The following is a 19,506-nucleotide window of genomic DNA, read 5'->3' as shown; positions in this document are numbered from 1 at the left end:
CCCTCATCTTAGCATTTCCGTAAAGGGAGCCCTGCAATGTAGGTTATGTAGAAAATCAGTCTACTTGTGGAGACAGAAAAGGAGGTCGTGATCGCAACCAAGGATGGTCGGCTAGACCTGTCATCGAAGCGGGTGGAAGGTGGTGAGGAAGACGGTTCGTGACAGAATCGGGGGATTTTTGTATGACCACTTGAGGGAGAACAGACTTGAGGGTATGTGCATGGAAGAGAGAACAAAGTCTGATGCCTATTGGGGGTTTTTATCAAAAGCAGTGGTTTGCATCATGGCTGATGTTGCTTACACCGTACAACAGATTCGCCCTCAGGACACGAGGCTTGCCCAGTCCATCAATAGTAGGCATGAATTGGTAGAGAATGAGCAAAATTTGTGTTCTCAGGCTTCAGGGAGAGGCTCTGCCAGGGTATGGCTAAACGGTTGAGAGTGATGGCGGTCAAAAGAGAGCGAACCAAGACGTCAAGTTTAGAACAAGACCAGAATCGGTAGGTACGCCAAGGTGGAATAATGCCAGATATCTTTGTGGGCGAACGAACATACAGACCAAAGTGCGATTCATGAAGTAATAAAGGCAGTCACTTCGAGTTGTAGCAGCTTGAGAACAGTGATCGAAGCAGATTCTCAACCCAAAACGTGAGGAGTTGAAGAAGCACTCAAACCGAGGAAGATCAGGCTGAGGACGCAAATAGCACTAGGTGCTGCACTAAAGGACTAGTCCCGCTATTAGCTTCCCTGAATGGCTCTAAAAGCGTCTTTAGTGCAGATTTGTATCTGTCAGAGAACGACACTCAGACAACGTTTTGCACAACCTCTGCTCTCATCCACAGATCTCACCGCATATCAAGGGATAGTCAAGTTGTGGAGAACGTAACTTGAAGCCCAATACCTGAACGTTATTTGCCCGCCTTGCATCGTTCACAGTGCAAAATTTGATTGAAAAGTGGACTTTCAATCCAACGTATGCCTTAGAGCGTGCAGGACGTGTCAGTAAACCCTCACCATGAGCGTCTTGCTCGAGACATCCCTAGGCGAGATTGTCATTGACCTTCAAGTCGACAGCGCACCCAAGTGTTGCGAAAAGTAAGTAGTCAATCCGAGGCCATGCAAATCAGTTTCTAACCACCGTCACAAACAGCTTTTTAAAATTATGCAAAGTCAAATATTATAATTATTCTCCGGTACACAGTGTGCAGAAGGATTTTTCATTTCAAACAGGAGATCCGCTAGGTCCAGATTCACCCGAAAGTGATGGGGGCAGTTCAATATGGGGCTTGCTATCCGGGCCAGGGAAGAGGAATTTTGTCGCCGAAATGAATCCCAAGGTCAAGCATACGGAACGTGGCACGGTGAGTATGGCCACGGTGCCTGCCGCCAAAGATGCGGATGAAAGACTTGCTGGGAGCCAATTTATCATCACGCTTGGCGAGAATATCGATTATCTTGATGGCAAAGCTGCCCCTTTCGGTACTGTTGTGGAAGGCTTTGATACCCTCGAAAAGATTAATGATGCATTCACTACATCGAACGGGCGGCCATTAAAAGACATACGGATCAAACATACAGTGGTTCTCGAAGATCCTTATGATGACCCCCTTGGCCTTATCACCCCGGAGTCAAGTCCAGTTCCATCAAAGGCGCAACTTGCTACCGTGATGATTGCTGATGATGAGGACCTGGATCAGGAAGTGGACGAAGCCGCCCTGGAAAAGCTGCGCAGAGAAAGAGAGGCTCGCGCTCAGGCTTTGACACTGGAAATGGTGGGTGATCTCCCCTTTGCAGAGGTCAAACCTCCCGAGAACGTACTGTTTGTGTGCAAACTCAATCCGGTCACACACGATGAAGACCTAGAATTGATATTCAGTCGATTCGGTAAAATTCTGTCATGCGAGGTTATCAGGGACAAGCGAACTGGCGACAGCCTTCAGTATGCCTTTATTGAATTCGAAAACCAAAAGGATTGTGAGCTAGCATATTTCAAGATGCAAGGAGTCCTCATTGATGACCACCGCATCCATGTGGACTTTTCTCAAAGTGTTTCGAAATTGTCCGACACCTGGAGGGATGCCACAAACTCAAAGAGAGCCAAACACTCTGGTGGTTTCGGTGGTATCGAAAGTCTGGAGAAAAAACGGCACTACCGCGAGCAAGACGGACGTGTGTTAGGTGGACGAGGCTATCGCATGGTGTTCGACAAAGACGACATTCGAAAGGACAGAAATAGCCCACCCCGTTCAAAGGAACCTCGCCGTTCTCGCAGTCGAAGTCAAAGCCCTCGTCACGATCGTTCTGCACGCCGAGGAAGAGAGGGTGAACGAGATCGCACATACGGCTCCAATAAAGATAGGCACAGAGAATCAGACCGAGATCGACGTGACGTTGATCGACATGACTACAGGTACGAAAGGCACAGGGGTGGCTATGACGATTCCCGAAGGCGTGAAAGGGATCGCAGATGAGGGTCTCGGGTTTCACAGGGCTTCTGGATCTCTCTTGGTGCCATCAGCACGACCTTAGAAGGCCAACCACATGCTGTTACTATTCATACTTGGAGGGAGATAATCGAAGTAGCGCGTTGTCTCGTGCTTCTAACGTGCGTTGTATAGATTTCCATGAAATATTCTAAGGGGAATGCAGATCCAATGTGCTGGTGTTTTTGTCCTTCCATGATTGTAGCTGCTCCCTGGTCGAACAGCAGTCGGAAGCCAAATAAATGTGACCTGTGTGTTATTGAGCATCGACCAAGCCGCCCCAAGCACACAACTGCCCAATTGCCACGCGGAATACGTCATGACGAGGCTGAAGGGGTTCCAATTCGCCCCTCGCGTCTCACCACGCTAAAGCCACTTCCGTACCCCAGCTGAAATCACTTGATTGCTTGTTTGAGTTGATTGAGGATAGCTACCCTTTCCTAAAGAGAGCCGGACGGTCACCGGGTTCATCTCTTTCATACCAATCCTCCTTTCACCTGCACCAACTCCAAATCCCAATCAAGCTCCTCCAACAACACCGTCCATCCTCAAGGCTCAGAACCCGGGACCACGATGTCGGGGTTGATCCAGAAAGCATTGGAGACGCTACACCTGAGCTCACCAGAGCAAGGTGCCCCTCCTCAAGAACCAGATGCCGATCAATTAAAGGCTCTACGGGAAAAGTATGAGAAGGCAAACCAAGAGCATGTCTTTGCATTTTACGACGAGTTAGACATTGCAGGCAAAGCAGCACTCTTTGACCAACTTTCCACTTTCGACCCTGACCGTATCAATATTCTTGCCGACAAAGCAATTAATCCTCCCAAAGAATCCGATGAGACACCCACCCTTGAACCTCTCCCTGCGTCCGCATCTGCATCATTGTTGGACGCCAAGCAAGAACAAAAGGATGAGTGGTACAAGGCAGGCCTGGACCATATATCCAAGAACAAAGTTGCGGTAGTTCTTATGGCTGGGGGTCAAGGAACGAGACTGGGCAGCTCCGACCCTAAAGGATGCTACGATATTGGCCTTCCCAGCAAGAAGTCATTATTTCAGGTTCAGGCAGAGCGAATCAAGAAGCTGCAGGAATTGGCCAAGACACAGAATTCTCTCGATGCCGAGCCTATCATCCCTTGGTATGTTATGACCAGCGGCCCTACGAGAAAGCCCACGGAGAAATTCTTCAAAGACAATGAATTCTTCGGACTGCAGCAGGAGAATGTCATCATCTTCGAGCAAGGGGTGCTCCCATGCATATCCAACGAGGGAAAGATCTTGCTGGAAAGCAAGTCTAGAGTAGCTGTTGCTCCTGATGGCAATGGAGGCATCTACCAAGCACTCTTAACTTCAGAAGCCCGGAGTGACATGCGAAAACGTGGAATTGAGCATGTTCAGGCCTATTGCGTTGACAACTGTTTGGTTAAAGTTGCAGATCCGGTCTTCATTGGGTTCGCAGCCTCGAAGGATGTTGACATTGCCACGAAGGTTGTGCGCAAGCGAGCTGCCAATGAGCCAGTGGGCTTGATAGTCCAAAAGAACGGGAAACCAGATGTTGTAGAATATTCAGAGATCGACAAGGAGACGGCAGAAGCGAAGGACAGCTCAGACTTACTCAAGTTCCGTGCTGCCAACATTGTCAATCATTACTACTCATTCAGATTCTTCGAAAGCATTCAGGATTGGGCTCATAAGCTACCTCATCACGTCGCTCGAAAGAAAATCCCTTTCATCGATACCGAAAAGGGTGAGACGGTCAAACCAGACAAGCCGAATGGCATCAAGCTTGAACAATTCGTCTTCGACGTGTTTCCCCTCATTGGCATGGACAAATTCGCCTGCTTGGAAGTTGATCGCAAAGAAGAGTTCTCTCCATTGAAGAATGCACGTGGTACTGGTGAAGATGACCCTGATACCAGCAAACAAGATATTCTCGAGCAAGGTGCCCGCTGGCTACGTGCTGCTGGGGCAGTGGTGGTTTCTGAGTCAAGCAAGACGGGTGTGGAGGTGTCACCACTCATCAGTTATGTAAGTCTTGTTTCATATCCCCCATTGCGGGCAAATTTTGCTAACAATTTCTAGGCCGGAGAAGGCCTTTCATATCTACACGGACGAGAGATTCAGGCACCAGCGGTGATTGAGAAGAGTAAAGGAGAATAGTCTCTATATTTTATGATCATGCGTACTACTGAGTTGGTTCACGACCGGTAGATGATAGAATGGCAGCGGGACGGCGGACACACACCGGGTAGCGGGCTCCGTCAGGCAACTCTCAACGGCCAAGGCCACGAAAAATTATGATAGATGTCAGTCTTACCATGGCACTGGTAGACTACGTTATGAAGGCGTTAGGATGATAGCATGGAATAAGCTTCTGCCTCACTACTACTGCATCCACATGTCTGTTCCGATCGTTAGTGGGGTGAGAGACCTCCTGTTTTGCCTCGGACGCAAGTGCAATTGGAAGTGGATTGTCTCAGTCTCAGCTCAGCGTCACTCTCATCATCGTCTACATAATGATTCTGGCCCCTCGGCCCCTGCACCTCTTCTTTTCCCCCTCCCCCTGGCCAGGCATAGAATAGTCTGCTTCAGAAAGTGTTGCACGTGACTGCACTAGACCCGTTCCGGCAGAAGTCTGGCTCTTGGCTTTTCCTTGCGTCCCTCAGGACTGTCCGCTTTTTGCTCGCGCCCGTCTCAACAACCATCTTTCTTTTCTATCCGCTGGGTGTTGAGCAAGTCGCACGGTTTCACGGAGGCTGAGAGTCGTTGGAAAGGTTGCGTGGGAAGTTGCGACAATCGTGAGTCTACCTTCACACATTCACCGGTACTTTTTGACCCCTCGGCTTTGAGCAAAATCAAACCCCCCTCCCACTGCACCTATCCGCAGCTTCACACCTTCACCCGCTAACCTCTCAGCCACAGGTGCGGGCTATTTAGGATATCTGAACGTGGGTCCAATCGAACAGGTACATTTCTCCCCAAGCTCTATGTCGTCTTCCACCTTTTAACCACCCTCGATCAAATCGAGCTCGACAAACCGATCTCCGTTCTATCACTTCCTCATTGTCCGGTCCCAACCCATTGCGGATGGTCTGAACAATAAAATCTGACTGTTTGGCACTAGGCACTCCCCAAGAGAAGAGCAGCGACAGATCATTCAAGATGTCATCTCTGTCGCGTCGCGCATGTTACAAGTGCGGCAATGTTGGCCATTATGCAGAGGTCTGCACCTCTTCCGAGAGGTTGTGTTACAACTGCAAGCAGCCTGGTCATGAGTCCAATATGTGCCCCCGACCTCGCACAACTGAGAGTATGTTCAAATCCTCCTTTCCACTCTTCCCATTCACTAACATGTTTCTTTCCAGCGAAGCAATGCTATCATTGCCAAGGTCTAGGCCATGTCCAGGCTGATTGCCCAACCTTGCGCATCAGTGGTGGTCCAGCTGGTGGTCGCTGCTATTCTTGTGGTCTGATCGGCCATCTGGCTCGCAATTGCCCAACTCCTAATGCGGGACCCCCTCATCCACGTGGTCCTGGTGGTCGTGGTGGCTTCGCTGGAGGTTACAGAACGGGCTACAATGTGACCACCAACCGTGCCGCCACTTGCTATAAGTGCGGCGGTCCCAATCATTATGCTCGCGATTGCCAAGCGCAAGCGATGAAATGCTACGCTTGTGGAAAACTTGTCAGTCTTGCGCCACTCCCACTTCGCACCCAGCTTTCTAATGTTTTCAGGGTCACATCTCTCGCGACTGCACTGCTCCCAATGGAGGCCCACTCAATGCGGCTGGCAAAACCTGCTACAAGTGCAGAGAACCCGGCCATATCAGCAAGGACTGCCCTAACACAGAAGTCAACGGAACAGCGCCAGTCATTCCTAACGGGACTACTGCTGATGTACCTGCTCCTGCTCCTGCAGCTGACACACAGGACGTTGCCGTCGCGGCTGCCCCTACCGCCTCCGTGGCATAAACAATCCCAATCATTATTGACAACCACGTCACCAGCACTAGTGACGACCAATTTTCCTCTCCATTTCCTTGTCTCATGATATTGCACTCCCCCCCCCTTTGTTTTTCCCCCCGCGACCAACGAATCATCCGTCATACATAGGCCGTTCCGGTATCATCGATAGTCATACCCTGTCTTGCCCTTGGAACCTTTCATCGAGAATATCGGAGGTCATGCCCTTCAAAACATTCTTCTGAGCATGCGATCGACGCCTTCACGCTTTTCACGAACTACATCACCATCCACCTAAAAATTGACGATTGGCCAGGAAGCCCGTCACTGAAAGGAGGTTCGGACGACAGCAGCCTTTCCAGTCGTTCACGACTACTCTGCAATTTTCCGATATCTTGAGTCCCCATCCTCATGAATTTTCGCTACATCTGACGTCCTCCACGACATGAAACGATACGAAACCCCTTGCATTTTCATACACAAAATCTTACTTTTTTGTTTTACATGTGCTTTCACCCACAAAGAATCAGGCTTTACGAAGATCCGTTCGAGACAGGAGATGAGCAAACCACTTGTTACTTGTATTTTGGAACAAACCCCAAAGCTTCAAGTTTGGACCCATGCACCGTGACTGCTGGTGACGACAAGTAACGAGCGTCAATCAAATATTGAGACCTGGAGAAGGAGCAGCATCAGCAAAAGAACCAATGTGGTGGAGCAGAGCAAGAAGAGAGAAGTGGACTCCCATTGAATACGTGTGAAGAGAGACCTGAGAGAATCGAAGGGAGTGATTAAGGAGAGCAGCAAGTTCCAATCAGCAGCAGGGGTAGGTGCAATGCGATGGTGTGCAGTCGTTGTGGAAGTCTGTCTCAGGCTTTGGAGAGAGGTGCTATTCGGGCACCTGAAATGCGGACAGATTGTGATGTCCCAGCTGTTAAAAATCCCCCTATCCTACTGCCAAGTTTTATCGTTTTCGTGTTTTCATCAGCAGCAGATCATCTCCCCTATTACTACTACAACGATGCATACGAGAAAATGCAGACATGTTTACCACCCCAACCTTGATCTGCTGATTTTTCCAACTGTGATTCCATAGCAATGACCATCTCGTATCACGTCCAATTCGACAACTAGGCCAGCTTGCTTGTGGGCCGCCAGTGTCTTATACTATGGAGTTGGTAGAGCCGCGTTCAACGCAGCACAAAGTCAAGAAAAGAGCACTGACACGGTGGTAGTAACGCTCAGCCATTAAACGTTGCAGCTAAGCGTAGCGAGAGTCGCGCGAAAAAAGCCGTTGCTCTGCGTTAATTTCATAACACAGTTAACTACTGGGTGAGGTGACTTCTTCGTGTCAAGGTACTGTGTTTACCCAGGTACTCAGTGCGCCATGCCCACCTGGCACCGACATAGCTGAAGACTGCAGTACAGAAAATTCGATATTTTGGTCAAGACGAAAACATGCTACAGCCGCCCGACTGATCCGTGTCCATTTGTTACTCCACTGCTTTCGCATTTCACGAAACCGTGCCGATGACATTTTGTTTGTGTTACCACAGCGCCCTGCCTTTCATCCCATGCCATGCAAGTTCTTCTCTGTCTCGTGTCGCGTTTCCTTTTATTGTTTCTGTTGTTCGTCGGAATGGGAATGACGACGGTGTTTCTAGGAGATCATCAATTGATATCCATGCCGTCTTCTTCATCGCCTTCGGTTTCCTCCGCAGCCTCACTCGGCCGATGACTCCTCCGCCGGTATCGACTGCCCCCGACGCCGAACGAATCAACGGCGACGTCGTCCAACTCTTCGCCGCCGACGACTCTCCCCTCCATATCGACCACTTCACACAGCTCCATCAGGCTGTGCCGACTTAAGCTGCGAAAGCCCTCTGTGCGGACGATACGGCCCCAGTTCATGAGGCAGAAGCGTGCGGCGCGGGCTTTCAGCCATTCTTCTTCGGTGCGGCCGGCGCGCTCCCAGATCACGGCGGCGTGGTCGATGTCGATTTCGCGAGAGAGGCGGTTGACGCACAGGAGTCGCAGTTTCGGCATGTCGTACAGGTTTGCCATCACGAGCATGCCGGCCACGTCGGTGAGGTCACGGCAGAAAACTGGGTGTGGGGCGATGGTATCTGCGTAGAGGTAGTATAGGAATGCACGGACTACCGAGTATGGTTCAGGGATGTGGAGGCGTGAGGTCTGGTATTCAATCATCTTGGAGGCGTAGAGGCGCTTAAAGTGTGGCCATCTCGCATGGAGGATCATCTTGTGCACGTGGATCGGCTGACTTACGCTGGGAGTCTCGGTGGCGAAGATCTGACTTCCAGTGGTGTTCAGCGAATAGCGGGCTTGAGAGTCTGTGTCCGAGATAGCGGATTCATAGTCCAATGGCTCGGTGTTTGCGGTGATGATGAAGTCCGTCATACTGTTAGACTCTGGCGGTTGGTCGAACATCAAAGCAAGATCTGAGCCAAGAGCCGTCCCGGCACTGCCGGGGCCACTATACTGGGTCGGACGTTCAGTGGCAAGAATTCGGGACTGTTCTGAGGATGATGACATGTCTTCGCTTCCCAGTAGACCGTACCTCTTCAGGTCAACGGCCAGAATTTCGCTGAGTTGGAGTTCCTGATTCGCTGCTGCGGATTCTTCAGCGGAGGAACCTAGAAGCCAGACTTTGGTTCCATCTTCATTGATGGTACAGTAATGCCATTTGTAGCCTGGTTGAAAAAGCTCTGGCCCTTCGACCAAACGTTGCCATCTCAAGGAGTCCAGCTCGAGAGATGATAAATTGCATTCGTTGTGACGAATTGTGGAGGAAGGGGTGACGAAGTCTAGAAGTGCTCCGGACGAACATACATGAAAATGGGTTCCAGCTGATTGAAGAGGAACGTGTGGGCCGGAGACAAATTTGAGGGAAGAGATAGCACCTGGTGCCGTGGGCCTCTCTCTTCTCGATGACCGAATGTGGACGCTTCCTGAATTTGCGGCGTAGGTGTCGATACGATCCGCTCTGCTTGGATGCAGCCATGGATCGTGTCGACTTGAAGGTATACGGCCCATGGTGGAGTATTGTCGTCCTGAATCCGAAAGGGCAGGGCTTCCCTTGAGGTCGAGCCACCAGATCTCCGACGGCCGCTCCATATCAGCCCCGAGACCTCCTAGGACCCACAACCGACCTCCCCAAATCCATGCACTGTGATCAAATCTCTGTACGAAGCTCCATGTCTTTGACCAGGTCCAGGTTTTTAAGTCCAGATAGCAGATATCATCAAGAATGTAATTTGCTTCTCCAGTAAGACCTCCTATGACAAAGAGTTTGTCTTCATAGACGACGGCAGCATGCCGGGCTCGGCCTTTGGGAATAGGTCCCTGAACATCAGGTTGAGTCCAATGGTGATCTTTGAGATTGAGAATGACAACGTCGGACAAATATTCACGGTGTTCATTCTCCCCTCCATACACAAGTAGTTTATCTCCTTCGTAAAGCGAGGCTGAATGACCCATGCGTACGCCAGGAATGTCCCCATAATTGTCGACTAGCGCCCAATTTAGCGTCTTCAGGTTCAGCCTCAGCACGTGATTGTAGACTTCGTCAGTAAATTGATCAAAACCACCAAAGGCATATATCTGGTCATTACCACAGTAGGTCACTGAAGCATTGACGAGACATGCCGGCTTCTGACCGGTGGTCTTGGAGATTTTGGGTGTCAGGCCATCTTTGGGGCCAAGGCTGTTCTTAGCAGGACTGGTAGGCATCAGGTAGGTCGAACCAGTAGGCGTGCTAGTACCAGAGACAGCGGATCTGTTGGAAGATATGCCTGCAAATGTAGCAGCTGCGCTTGGAGGAAATAAAGTGCTAAAGGGTGGTTGAGGTTGAGGTGTTGACGGGTGAGCCATCATAGGCGTCGAGCCAGGTAAGAAACTCTACCACTTGAGCGACTGAGACCAGTGACTTCGTCTGAGGGTAAAGATGTCCATTTACCAAGATTTGGTGGAAATTGGGATGAGAGCCCGAAGGCGTAAGAGGAGAGGGTTCCGAGTTTGATCAATGAATGATGACTTTTAATGCATTCGTTATTCAAGATATCAATCTTGATGTTCGAAGGGGCATGAATCCAAGAATTTGAAGTCAGCTAGGACGATCAAGAAGATAAATGGATCTAACCTGATTTGATCAATGTCGGACAAATCCCAGTTTTCCCGGCCGCCGGCTTGGCACCAGGCGGCTCATCCAGGAACAGGAAACTCAGCCGAGACAATTGGTCGCCCAGCAACAGCAGGAGCCAAACAAAGAGTATTTCAGCAGTCCTCGACTCAACCACCGTTCTGATTCTTTTCCTTCCACCACATACCGCTCCTTCCACCACCTTCAAACATCCTTCTCCTTCATCTTTACTGCTTGTGCATAGCATACAATCCATTAGATCCTACTTGCTTAAGATCGACCCTCCGATTGCATCGCTTGCCCTGCCTCACCCTGATCGGTTATTCAATCATCCAACAATTGCAGCGACAGAGAACAAGATACTAACCAAATACAACAACCAATAGCTTTTCTCAGGATCCATTCAGTTGAGACTCTTGAGATATCACTGAATTGCTGGACTCCAAGCACAGACTTCCTCGACAAGTTCTGATTGCTCTAATCGACACCATACTAACCCCCGAGATCTTGATTGATTCTCGGATCACAGGAACCCGATCGATACATTAATTTGACCATTCGATCATATCACATATCTATCATGGCTACTACTTCCGTATCAACTCCTCTCAAGAGCCATCATGGACTATTCTCAACCAAGACCGCTGGTGGCCGTATGCCTCTCACCCCTTCTCCTCGTGCGAGAACAACGAGCGTAGCCACCAACGGTTCTTCCACATCACCATTCACCCCACCTCGGAAAGATCAATCCATCCACAAGACCGAAGCCTCAACCATATTCTCTCGATCACTGTCACGATCGGTCTCCAAGTTTGCATATGCCAACTCTCCCAAGTCAAACATCGCCAAAGGACGAACATCCCCCAAGGGACTCGACCTAGGTGTTTCGGAGTGGGCGTTGACCGGAACCGGCCCTGCCGCGACCAGTACACCTTCAAGAGAGAAGTCAAGAAAAGAGACTGCTTTGAGGTCGAGGGTTGGCAAGACCACGATCCGACATCCTCACAACACTGCAGACCGCTTCATTCCCAACCGAACTGCCAGCACTGGTCTGAATACCACTGGTGCAGGCAAGGGCGATGAGAACACAAGACCCCGCACTGCAGCTGAGGGCTCAACTGTCCTTGCCAATGCTGCCAGTGCTTTCGATATCTCTGCACGCGGAGCCGATGCAGACATCACCACAGCTTTGGAAAGCCTTGGTCTCGACGATGACAGCACCACATCATACACAAAAGCAGACCGTGATTCTTCGGCATACGAGTCATCATTGGCCTCAGCATGTGGCATCTCAACCAGCCAACGCATTCTCGAATTCAAGCCTGCACCACCCGAGTCATCAAAGCCCATTGACCTCCGCTCTCAATACAATCGTCCATTGAAGCAAGCTAGCACTCAATCTGCCCAATTCCGCCGACGTATCCAATCAGCACCCGAGCGTGTACTTGATGCACCCGGGCTCGTCGATGACTACTACCTCAACCTTCTTGACTGGAGCTCAGGCAACCAGGTTGCCATTGGACTCGAGCGTAATGTCTATGTCTGGTCTGCTGAGAGTGGCACCGTCAGCTGTCTGCTAGAGACATCTCCCGACACGTACATCAGCAGTGTGAAGTGGTCTGGAGACGGAGCGTACGTTGGAGTCGGCCTTGGTTCCGGCGAGGTCCAGATCTGGGACGTCGAGGAGGGCACCAAGTTGCGCAGCATGTTCGGACATGATACTCGCGTGGGTGTCATGGGCTGGAACAAGCATACATTGTCGACTGGTGCAAGAAGCGGCCTGGTGTTCAACCATGACGTCCGTGTTGCGGACCACAAGATTGCGGAGCTCGTGTCACACACAGCCGAAGTTTGTGGACTCGAGTGGCGATCCGATGGAGCGCAGCTCGCTACTGGCGGCAATGACAATTTGGTGACCATCTGGGATGCCCGTTCTTTGAGCGCACCCAAGTTTGCCAAGAAGAACCACCGCGCCGCTGTCAAGGCTCTTAGCTGGTGCCCGTGGCAATTGAACCTCCTGGCCACTGGCGGAGGCTCGCACGACCGACATATCCACTTCTGGAATACGACCACGGGGGCTCGGGTCAACAGCATTGACACTGGATCACAAGTGACGAGTCTCAAATGGAGCAACCACTACCGCGAATTGGTGAGCTCAAGCGGCTTCCCGGATAACTCTTTGAGCATCTGGAGCTATCCTACATTGGTACGCAATGTGGAAATTCCAGCACACGAGTCGCGTGTCCTTCACAGCTGTCTGAGCCCCGATGGACAGATGCTTGCAACTGCTGGTAAGTGGATAGATCTGAATTGAGTTTGAAATGATATACTAACAGGTCAATAGCTGCGGACGAGAGCTTGAAGTTCTGGAAAGTATTTGAGCGAAAGGCTGGAATGAGCGCGGCTGCGTCAAGGGAAGGCGGCGTGGGCAAGGGCGGGCAGATGGCCAAACAGATGACAATCCGATGATGCGGGTCACAGATGTTTGGGGCAGGCCACGACCGGGACTTACGACTTCTTTTTGCATGGTGTTGGTGGAGAACTTGAAGCATTCCTTGCATTCTGGGACTTTGCATTACTGAATGTATGAGATTCGATGATGACGCTGATACACACTGGGAGGGCAGATGTGTTGATGACAGATGTGTTTTTGTTTTTGAGTATTTAATTCGAGCATGGACAAATTGCAGCGCCCGCCTGGGTGTGAGATGTTTCATTGTTCTGATCGACTTGCTTGTTCTTGTCTTCCTTGTCCTTTACTCCTTTACGGTGATGGTGTGTCTCTGACACTCGCCTGTAGCACATTGGATTTCAAGATGGAGTCAACCTTGCCCTAGCTTCACCGTTCACCACCAGGTTGGTCGAGCCGTCTCTTACATAATCCATGCCTTCACTCTTCCAAACTCGGTCTCCCAGAAGATGAAGATGATCCACTCACCCAGGCAGATTGAGGGGCCGGGAGGCTCTCTCCAAGGTTCATCTCTTGCCCCGGGCGCTTACGTGCAGCAGTCCAAGTGTCCCGTTGGACTCTGAATGGTGGGATGCCCAATGCCGTTCCCCAGCTGACAATTCCACCATCGTTGACCCCATCTCTCTTCCGCACCCTCTCTTCCCTATTGTCGGCGCTTAGAGTCTTCTCATCCGCCTATCAAACCCCATCCCCGTCGATTCGACCCGTGATCTTCTGCACGCTTAAGCACGCCTCGACGCTTGCCATGCACCTTCAACACTGTCCATCACAATTAATCCTTCCCAAACCACACCTAACGGACTCAGGAGCTCGTGGCAGGCCAGGGATCCTTTGCTGGCTCCTTCTCTGCTGGTCTCTTCCAACTATTTCTCTCTTTTTGTTTGGTTCCAAAATTCTCCGGCCACCTAGTAACTTTCAAGTCGTCCCGTCACGTATTGTAGCTAGCAACCCCAAGCCCTGGATTCCCACTCCGAGGCACAGTATCCGTATCTCCCCCTCCATTTTCAGCCCAACTCGCAGCCCCACTAACCGTCTGTGGCTCTGCATCCAAGGACCCTACCACTGAGCGTGCTTCCTCGACGCGCTCTGAGTTCTGAAACCGCCGGTCCATCTATCTCGATGCTTAGTATCACATTCTCAACTTTCGGCTCACGAGCTAGGCGCGGCGCGAGACCAAGTCCTGAAAACTTTCTGCCCACCGACATATCCATCGTCAGTCTTCACGCTTGCCGCTGCTCGTCTCTCGAGTCCCTCGTACTCAATACTTCCGGATACTAACCCCAGAAGAGAAAAATACCCAGCCCAGAGCCATATGCACTGCACTCAGGCTGGCAAGTAGCCTAACGACGCACCTTTCTCTCAACCCATGGAGTGTCAGCCATCTTCGATCCTAGTTCGCTTCGCTTTGTGCCAATGCCATGCCTCTGTTGGCTGCTAGTCAAAGAACAGACCTTCAGGCCTCCACCAGCAGCTCGCTCTTCGAACCAGGTTCTCTGTCTTTGTTAGTTTGCTATCTTTCTGCCTCCCTCTACTTTTCCCCTCCTCGCAATTTCGAGCCTCTCTTTATTGACCGAGTTCATTCAACTCGCCTTGTCCTTCTTCCAATTACTGTGCACCACGTCCCTTATTCAGTCCATCTGTCACTGACCGGGGGCATGTGCAATTCCGTGTCCACTCACCCGTAGACCGGGCGCGTGAGTTTGTTGTGTCCCATACACCGACCTCCTCAACCCACCCTATCGACCATTGTCCTAGGAAAGTCCCTGTGCCAACCTGCATTGCCGCACGCGACCGTTTCTCTGGCCGCAACAACTCTCTCTGAGACTTTACGCAGCTCTCGGTGCCATCAACTCCTCCTCCAGGTGATCCGACCCTTTCATTGATCGCTTGGTAGGCAGTCTGCCTTGCCAACAGCTTCATTTCCCAATCGTACTCTTCTTCGCGGCTGTGGGTGCATACGCAGTAAGAGGGCAAGCGCAATCTTTCCTGTTGGCATCAATCGACCTGTTCATCTGCTGGTCGATTGTGCCGCAGGAATAGATAACGTTTGCGAAACACCATGATGGCTGTGCGCGCTCCCATGGGACTCAGCCCATCTACAACGCCCCTCATTTCCGCTTTTTCGCCAGATTCGCCTCGCTACGTGAGTGCTATCGGCTCGCGGTCATCTATGTACGGATCTGTCATCAATATCCATGCAAGAGATCGCTGCTAATATACTCAGGTCAATCCTCGAGAGGAGCAGCATCACGAGCAATAGCCATCTTCGAGCCCCCCCTGCGAACTACATAACCTCGCCTCAAGACCCGGTTGCTCCTTCTCCTATCTCGTCAGACGTGACTCAATTCGAAGACGTTGACGAAGCCGTCGAAGAGGAAGAGGAGGGCACTGAAAAGGGCTCTTTGGCTGGCGATGTCGTACAACCTGAAGATGAAAGGAACCCATTGATGAACCCACCAAACAAGGTCGATTCTCAACGCCAGTCAAATTCGTTAAGGGTAATCTCACGTTTCGTGGCTGCGCGAATGTCTTTGATGCTAACAACAACAGGTCGATATTGGCCCCGCCCTGGAACAAAAACTTCGAGATAAAGTGGAAGGAGATAATGAACCACAGTCGGTGATACATATTCCGACGGGTTTTGGAAAATTTGTAAGTCCATCAAAATTCGATATTGGGGGCCCAACTAACTCATCTTCAAACAGCCCAAAAACGCCGGCATAGACCACAAGCAGCTCGATTCGACCCCAGAAAGCCCCGAGGACGTGGCACCAGAAGAGTCCGTGGAGATTGAGAGAGCACGAGCCGGTTCGGTAGAATCGAAAATCTCCGAAGCAACTGCGAGCACAGCTACCACTGCCAAGAGAGATCCTCCTGAAAGGTCCAAAGAAGCCAACCTCGGGGACAAGAAGAATATCAAGGTGCGCATCCAATCAAAGCTCAAGAGATAAAGCTAACATGCTGCCTCAGCCTCATGAAGTACCGATGCCTCCTTCGCCTTTACAGACTTCGCTTCCTCCTCTCACACTTCACGATTGGTCCACCACCCCTAGAGCACAGACAAGGCAAGACTTTGCTCCTCCCAGTCGTCCTAGCTCTAGTCTTGCCAGTAAGTAAAACTCCACCATCACTTCCACAGTCACTGACGTCAAACAGGTATCGATGAGAACGAAGATACCGACCACCCCAGCACCGAAGAAGCCAAAGAAGAGGACAATGTCAGACAGAAGTTCCTACGCAACGCCGAGGCTGAAATCTCCGCTCTCCGAAATGCTCTCTCGGAGTGTTGGACCTTATGCAATACTCTGGCCAGCCTGAGCCACATCCACCGAACACGAATGTTTAGTTTTTCGGGTCGAGGAGATATGCAAGAACAGGCCTGGAAATCTTGCTGGAAGCTGTGCCAAAATCTTTACAACACGAGAGACGACCACTTGAGTGCCTCATTTTCACATCATTCGTCAAGACCTACACTGGACCTCTGTCGAGAATTTTGCGCCGCGCTCTTTGAAGTTAGAGTTCGCGACAATGAAGCCGCCGACTCGGTGCTAAGGGTCAGCTTCGAGTTGAACAATCATTTGTTCAATACCCATGATAGAAGTCTCCCCGAGGCATTCCGTGAAAGGACGCTCGACTTTTACATCACATTATGTCACAGATTGATGAAACAAAAAACAAAATCAGCCGAAGAAACGGATTCTCTGCTCAAAGCATGCTGGTCTTTAGCCGAAATGCTGTTCAGCCTACGCCAGAATCGTCGAGAGGGCAAAAAAGCCGACGAAGAACTCTTGGGATCAGCCATCCAAGCCTGTTGGGAGTTGTGCGACCTCTTCAGAGAGGGATGGACTCAGATCCGTCCCGAAAGAGGGACGCCTCGCCCGAGTCAGACATCTTTCACACAAGCCTTCAACCAAGCGAAACGATCAGGATTTGTCCCTCTAGATGAGCACGGCAATCCACGAACCCTTCCTGAAACCCCAACAACCATCTTTGAAGACACCATCACCACAATATCCCCTGACGAAGCCCCTATTCCCAATATTCTCATCCTCGGCGCTGAAGAAGCCTCACGCATGTCTAACTCGTCCAACACGTCAGCTGCCTCGGCGCCCATGGCATCACAAAGAGCTAATCTCACACCCTCTGCCATGCGCATGAACAATCCATTCTCTCCCCACCCCGTCCCTCCTGCTCCAACGTCCGCCAACCCAGGCCACCGCTGGGCCTCCTCAGCGTCAGTGATGTCTGGCCCACCATCAGCCATCTCAGAAGGTGGACCAAACCCAATGTCTGCAACAACCGTCTCCACAGTGCGTACACCCTCCGACGACCCCACATTGATCCTGCTGAAAACCCTGTTCGTGAAAGCCGCCATCATGACGGGCAGGGGCTACACACGGGCCTCCTCCGATCCCAACTTGAACTCGCTGCCCAACTTTGTCAAGAACCTCCCGGACACTGCCTTTGGCAACCAGAGCTGGCAGGTCGCCGTGCTGGAGAACTACCGCAAAGCCATCGCAAATGATTCCGGCTTCCGTAATCTTGGCGTGGCGGGCACGATCGGCGAGCGCGGAAGGATCAATGCCGTTGAGGTCGCTCGTGCCGTCAGAGGGATGACGAGTTGCGTATACGGGTTCGGCTGGTTACGGGATCTGTATCGATATGTGTTCGGATACTATGTCGAAGAGGCACTCAAAGCAGGAGATGCAAGCCAGAGTGCCAGACATGGCGGAAGACCTTCTGGACCTGCAGCAAGTCTCGCCGCCGCCGTCATGGGAAATGTCAATGGCAGTACGACTCCAGGAGGTGCCAGTAATATTGTTTCTGCTGGCGGGAATGGCAGTGGTAAAGGAAGACGCACTGTGAGTCAGTAAACTGGGAAAGGTGATGAGGGAGATGTTGATATTCATGTCTAACCCCCTCCCTCTCATTCTGCGTTACTTGTTTACGCTTTCTCATGCAATTGCTGCTGCGCCTGAACAAGAACACATCATTACCTTGTGCGGAAAGAACGCGCCACGGCCTTATTACCACCATCAGCTGACCATGGTCGGTGGAATCTATTGGATTCATTTCCGTCCCCGGGTCCACAGCTAGGCGTGCTTCACATGCCATTTGAAGGGTGAAGACCTCGCTTCAGAAGCCACTCTCTTCAGACCATGGACCAGTACTTACTGAGATCGTCGGTTTTCATCTTCATCTATATAGGGCACGACTTGCCGCTTCTTCAACCCAGGACAGCGAAGCGCTGGTGTATTACATCATAGCCACCACCACCTATATAGGATATTTGCCGCCCGCCACCGAGGATACCCACCGAGAATACTCTCATGACCATAAATCCCAGCATACGAGCCATACCCGGTATTTCCTACCATGTTATTCCTAATCACGGTACCCGACGGTCCTTACCCCAACGCATGCCACCTGGCCCCTTTATCATTCCACAGCTCCGTCGAGCAACGACGAGCGACCGAGCAGCCAACCAAAAACGAAACACTCCATGATCAAACACATTTACCACGATGGCAAGCAGGGAAAGCACGCATCGAGAGCTCCGCACCCAACATCGCCGATCAATAAGCATGACATAGCAAAAGAACACGAAGATCTGAAATCTAGAGATCCAAACGACGCCGCAGAAAAGCAAGACTGAGAACAGAAAGACGAGAACGCCGGAGGACACTGAGAAGGAAGAATTGAGCGATAATCACAATGTTTGTTTTTAAACGTTTTCACGACCAAAGTCATCGGAGACTCTGGATCAGGATATAACGAAATGGATGAGGCGAGAACCCCATGAACGGATCTGGTTGGGATATCGGGTGGGATGGGATGGGATGGGATAAGCGTTGAAATGAAATGAGGCTGTTATGTGTCTCTCTGTCTGCCAGGCGCCGTGGATGCTTGGGCGTTGTGATATCCATTGCAGCTGGCGGATTGGCAAGTTTTTTTTCTTACATCGGGCCCCGAAGAGGGTATCTAGGTATGGAGGGATGACCTACCTACTGACCAACCTAGGTAGTTAACTAGGTAATGTAGCTAGCTACTATCAACAATAATGACGTTACGGCGGAAAAGAAAGGAATTCAAACATTAAATACTGTCCCTCTAGGCCATTCTGAGTACACCGTCCATCACCTTACTTTCTCTTCCTCTTGCAGAACCCGGCCATCACGCAGAGCGAGAAGGTCCACTGGCGACGTCGAACAACTCGAGATGCCTTGGACCCTATTGAGATCCCGCTTATTAGTAGGTCGACAAATCGCCTCTCCCTTCCTTTGATATTGATTCCCCAAGGAGCTTCGATGGGGAGAGAAGGCTCCAAACCGCATTACGATTACTAGATCTGTGCTCGAGGGAGTCATTTGTATGGTAGTTAGTGCCAAGCATTGAACGTTAAATATGAATACGAAGGCTTTTATCAATGC

The 19,506-nt window shown here is 50.9% G+C and overlaps 6 protein-coding genes across 6 annotated transcripts; 5 read left to right on the top strand and 1 right to left on the bottom strand.

Moving 5' to 3' along the window:
- Positions 1 to 1,015: 1,015 nt before the first annotated feature.
- CYP6 (Peptidyl-prolyl cis-trans isomerase cyp6) lies at positions 1,016 to 2,471 on the top strand (the record flags this gene model as incomplete). Its single annotated transcript, XM_064846764.1, has 2 exons — positions 1,016 to 1,095; positions 1,202 to 2,471. The coding sequence occupies 2 exons, from the start codon at positions 1,016 to 1,018 to the stop codon at positions 2,469 to 2,471; spliced, it is 1,350 nt and encodes a 449-aa protein (XP_064705744.1).
- A 585-nt stretch (positions 2,472 to 3,056) lies between these two features.
- LTR84_003168 (uncharacterized protein) lies at positions 3,057 to 4,643 on the top strand (the record flags this gene model as incomplete). The annotated part of the gene is made up of 2 exons (XM_064846763.1): positions 3,057 to 4,511; positions 4,566 to 4,643. 2 exons carry the CDS (start codon positions 3,057 to 3,059, stop codon positions 4,641 to 4,643), a joined length of 1,533 nt encoding a protein of 510 aa, XP_064705743.1.
- Positions 4,644 to 5,645: 1,002 nt separating this feature from the next.
- LTR84_003167 (uncharacterized protein) lies at positions 5,646 to 6,455 on the top strand (the record flags this gene model as incomplete). The annotated part of the gene is made up of 3 exons (XM_064846762.1): positions 5,646 to 5,793; positions 5,849 to 6,168; positions 6,219 to 6,455. The coding sequence occupies 3 exons, from the start codon at positions 5,646 to 5,648 to the stop codon at positions 6,453 to 6,455; spliced, it is 705 nt and encodes a 234-aa protein (XP_064705742.1).
- A 1,662-nt stretch (positions 6,456 to 8,117) lies between these two features.
- LTR84_003166 (uncharacterized protein) lies at positions 8,118 to 10,337 on the bottom strand (the record flags this gene model as incomplete). Its single annotated transcript, XM_064846761.1, has 1 exon — positions 8,118 to 10,337. The coding sequence occupies one exon, from the start codon at positions 10,335 to 10,337 to the stop codon at positions 8,118 to 8,120; it is 2,220 nt and encodes a 739-aa protein (XP_064705741.1).
- Positions 10,338 to 11,185: 848 nt separating this feature from the next.
- Positions 11,186 to 13,074, top strand: LTR84_003165 (uncharacterized protein; the record flags this gene model as incomplete). Its single annotated transcript, XM_064846760.1, has 2 exons — positions 11,186 to 12,896; positions 12,950 to 13,074. 2 exons carry the CDS (start codon positions 11,186 to 11,188, stop codon positions 13,072 to 13,074), a joined length of 1,836 nt encoding a protein of 611 aa, XP_064705740.1.
- A 2,063-nt stretch (positions 13,075 to 15,137) lies between these two features.
- On the top strand, positions 15,138 to 17,949 carry LTR84_003164 (uncharacterized protein; the record flags this gene model as incomplete). The annotated part of the gene is made up of 6 exons (XM_064846759.1): positions 15,138 to 15,247; positions 15,300 to 15,573; positions 15,626 to 15,727; positions 15,781 to 15,996; positions 16,046 to 16,184; positions 16,232 to 17,949. The coding sequence occupies 6 exons, from the start codon at positions 15,138 to 15,140 to the stop codon at positions 17,947 to 17,949; spliced, it is 2,559 nt and encodes an 852-aa protein (XP_064705739.1).
- Positions 17,950 to 19,506: the final 1,557 nt, after the last annotated feature.

Source organism: Exophiala bonariae, assembly GCF_035927105.1.
Source record: "Exophiala bonariae strain CCFEE 5792 chromosome Unknown scaffold_15, whole genome shotgun sequence".
Lineage (NCBI taxonomy): Eukaryota > Fungi > Ascomycota > Eurotiomycetes > Chaetothyriales > Herpotrichiellaceae > Exophiala > Exophiala bonariae.
The sequence above is the reverse complement of the archived record's forward strand: the minus strand, read 5'-3'. Positions and strand labels throughout refer to the sequence as shown.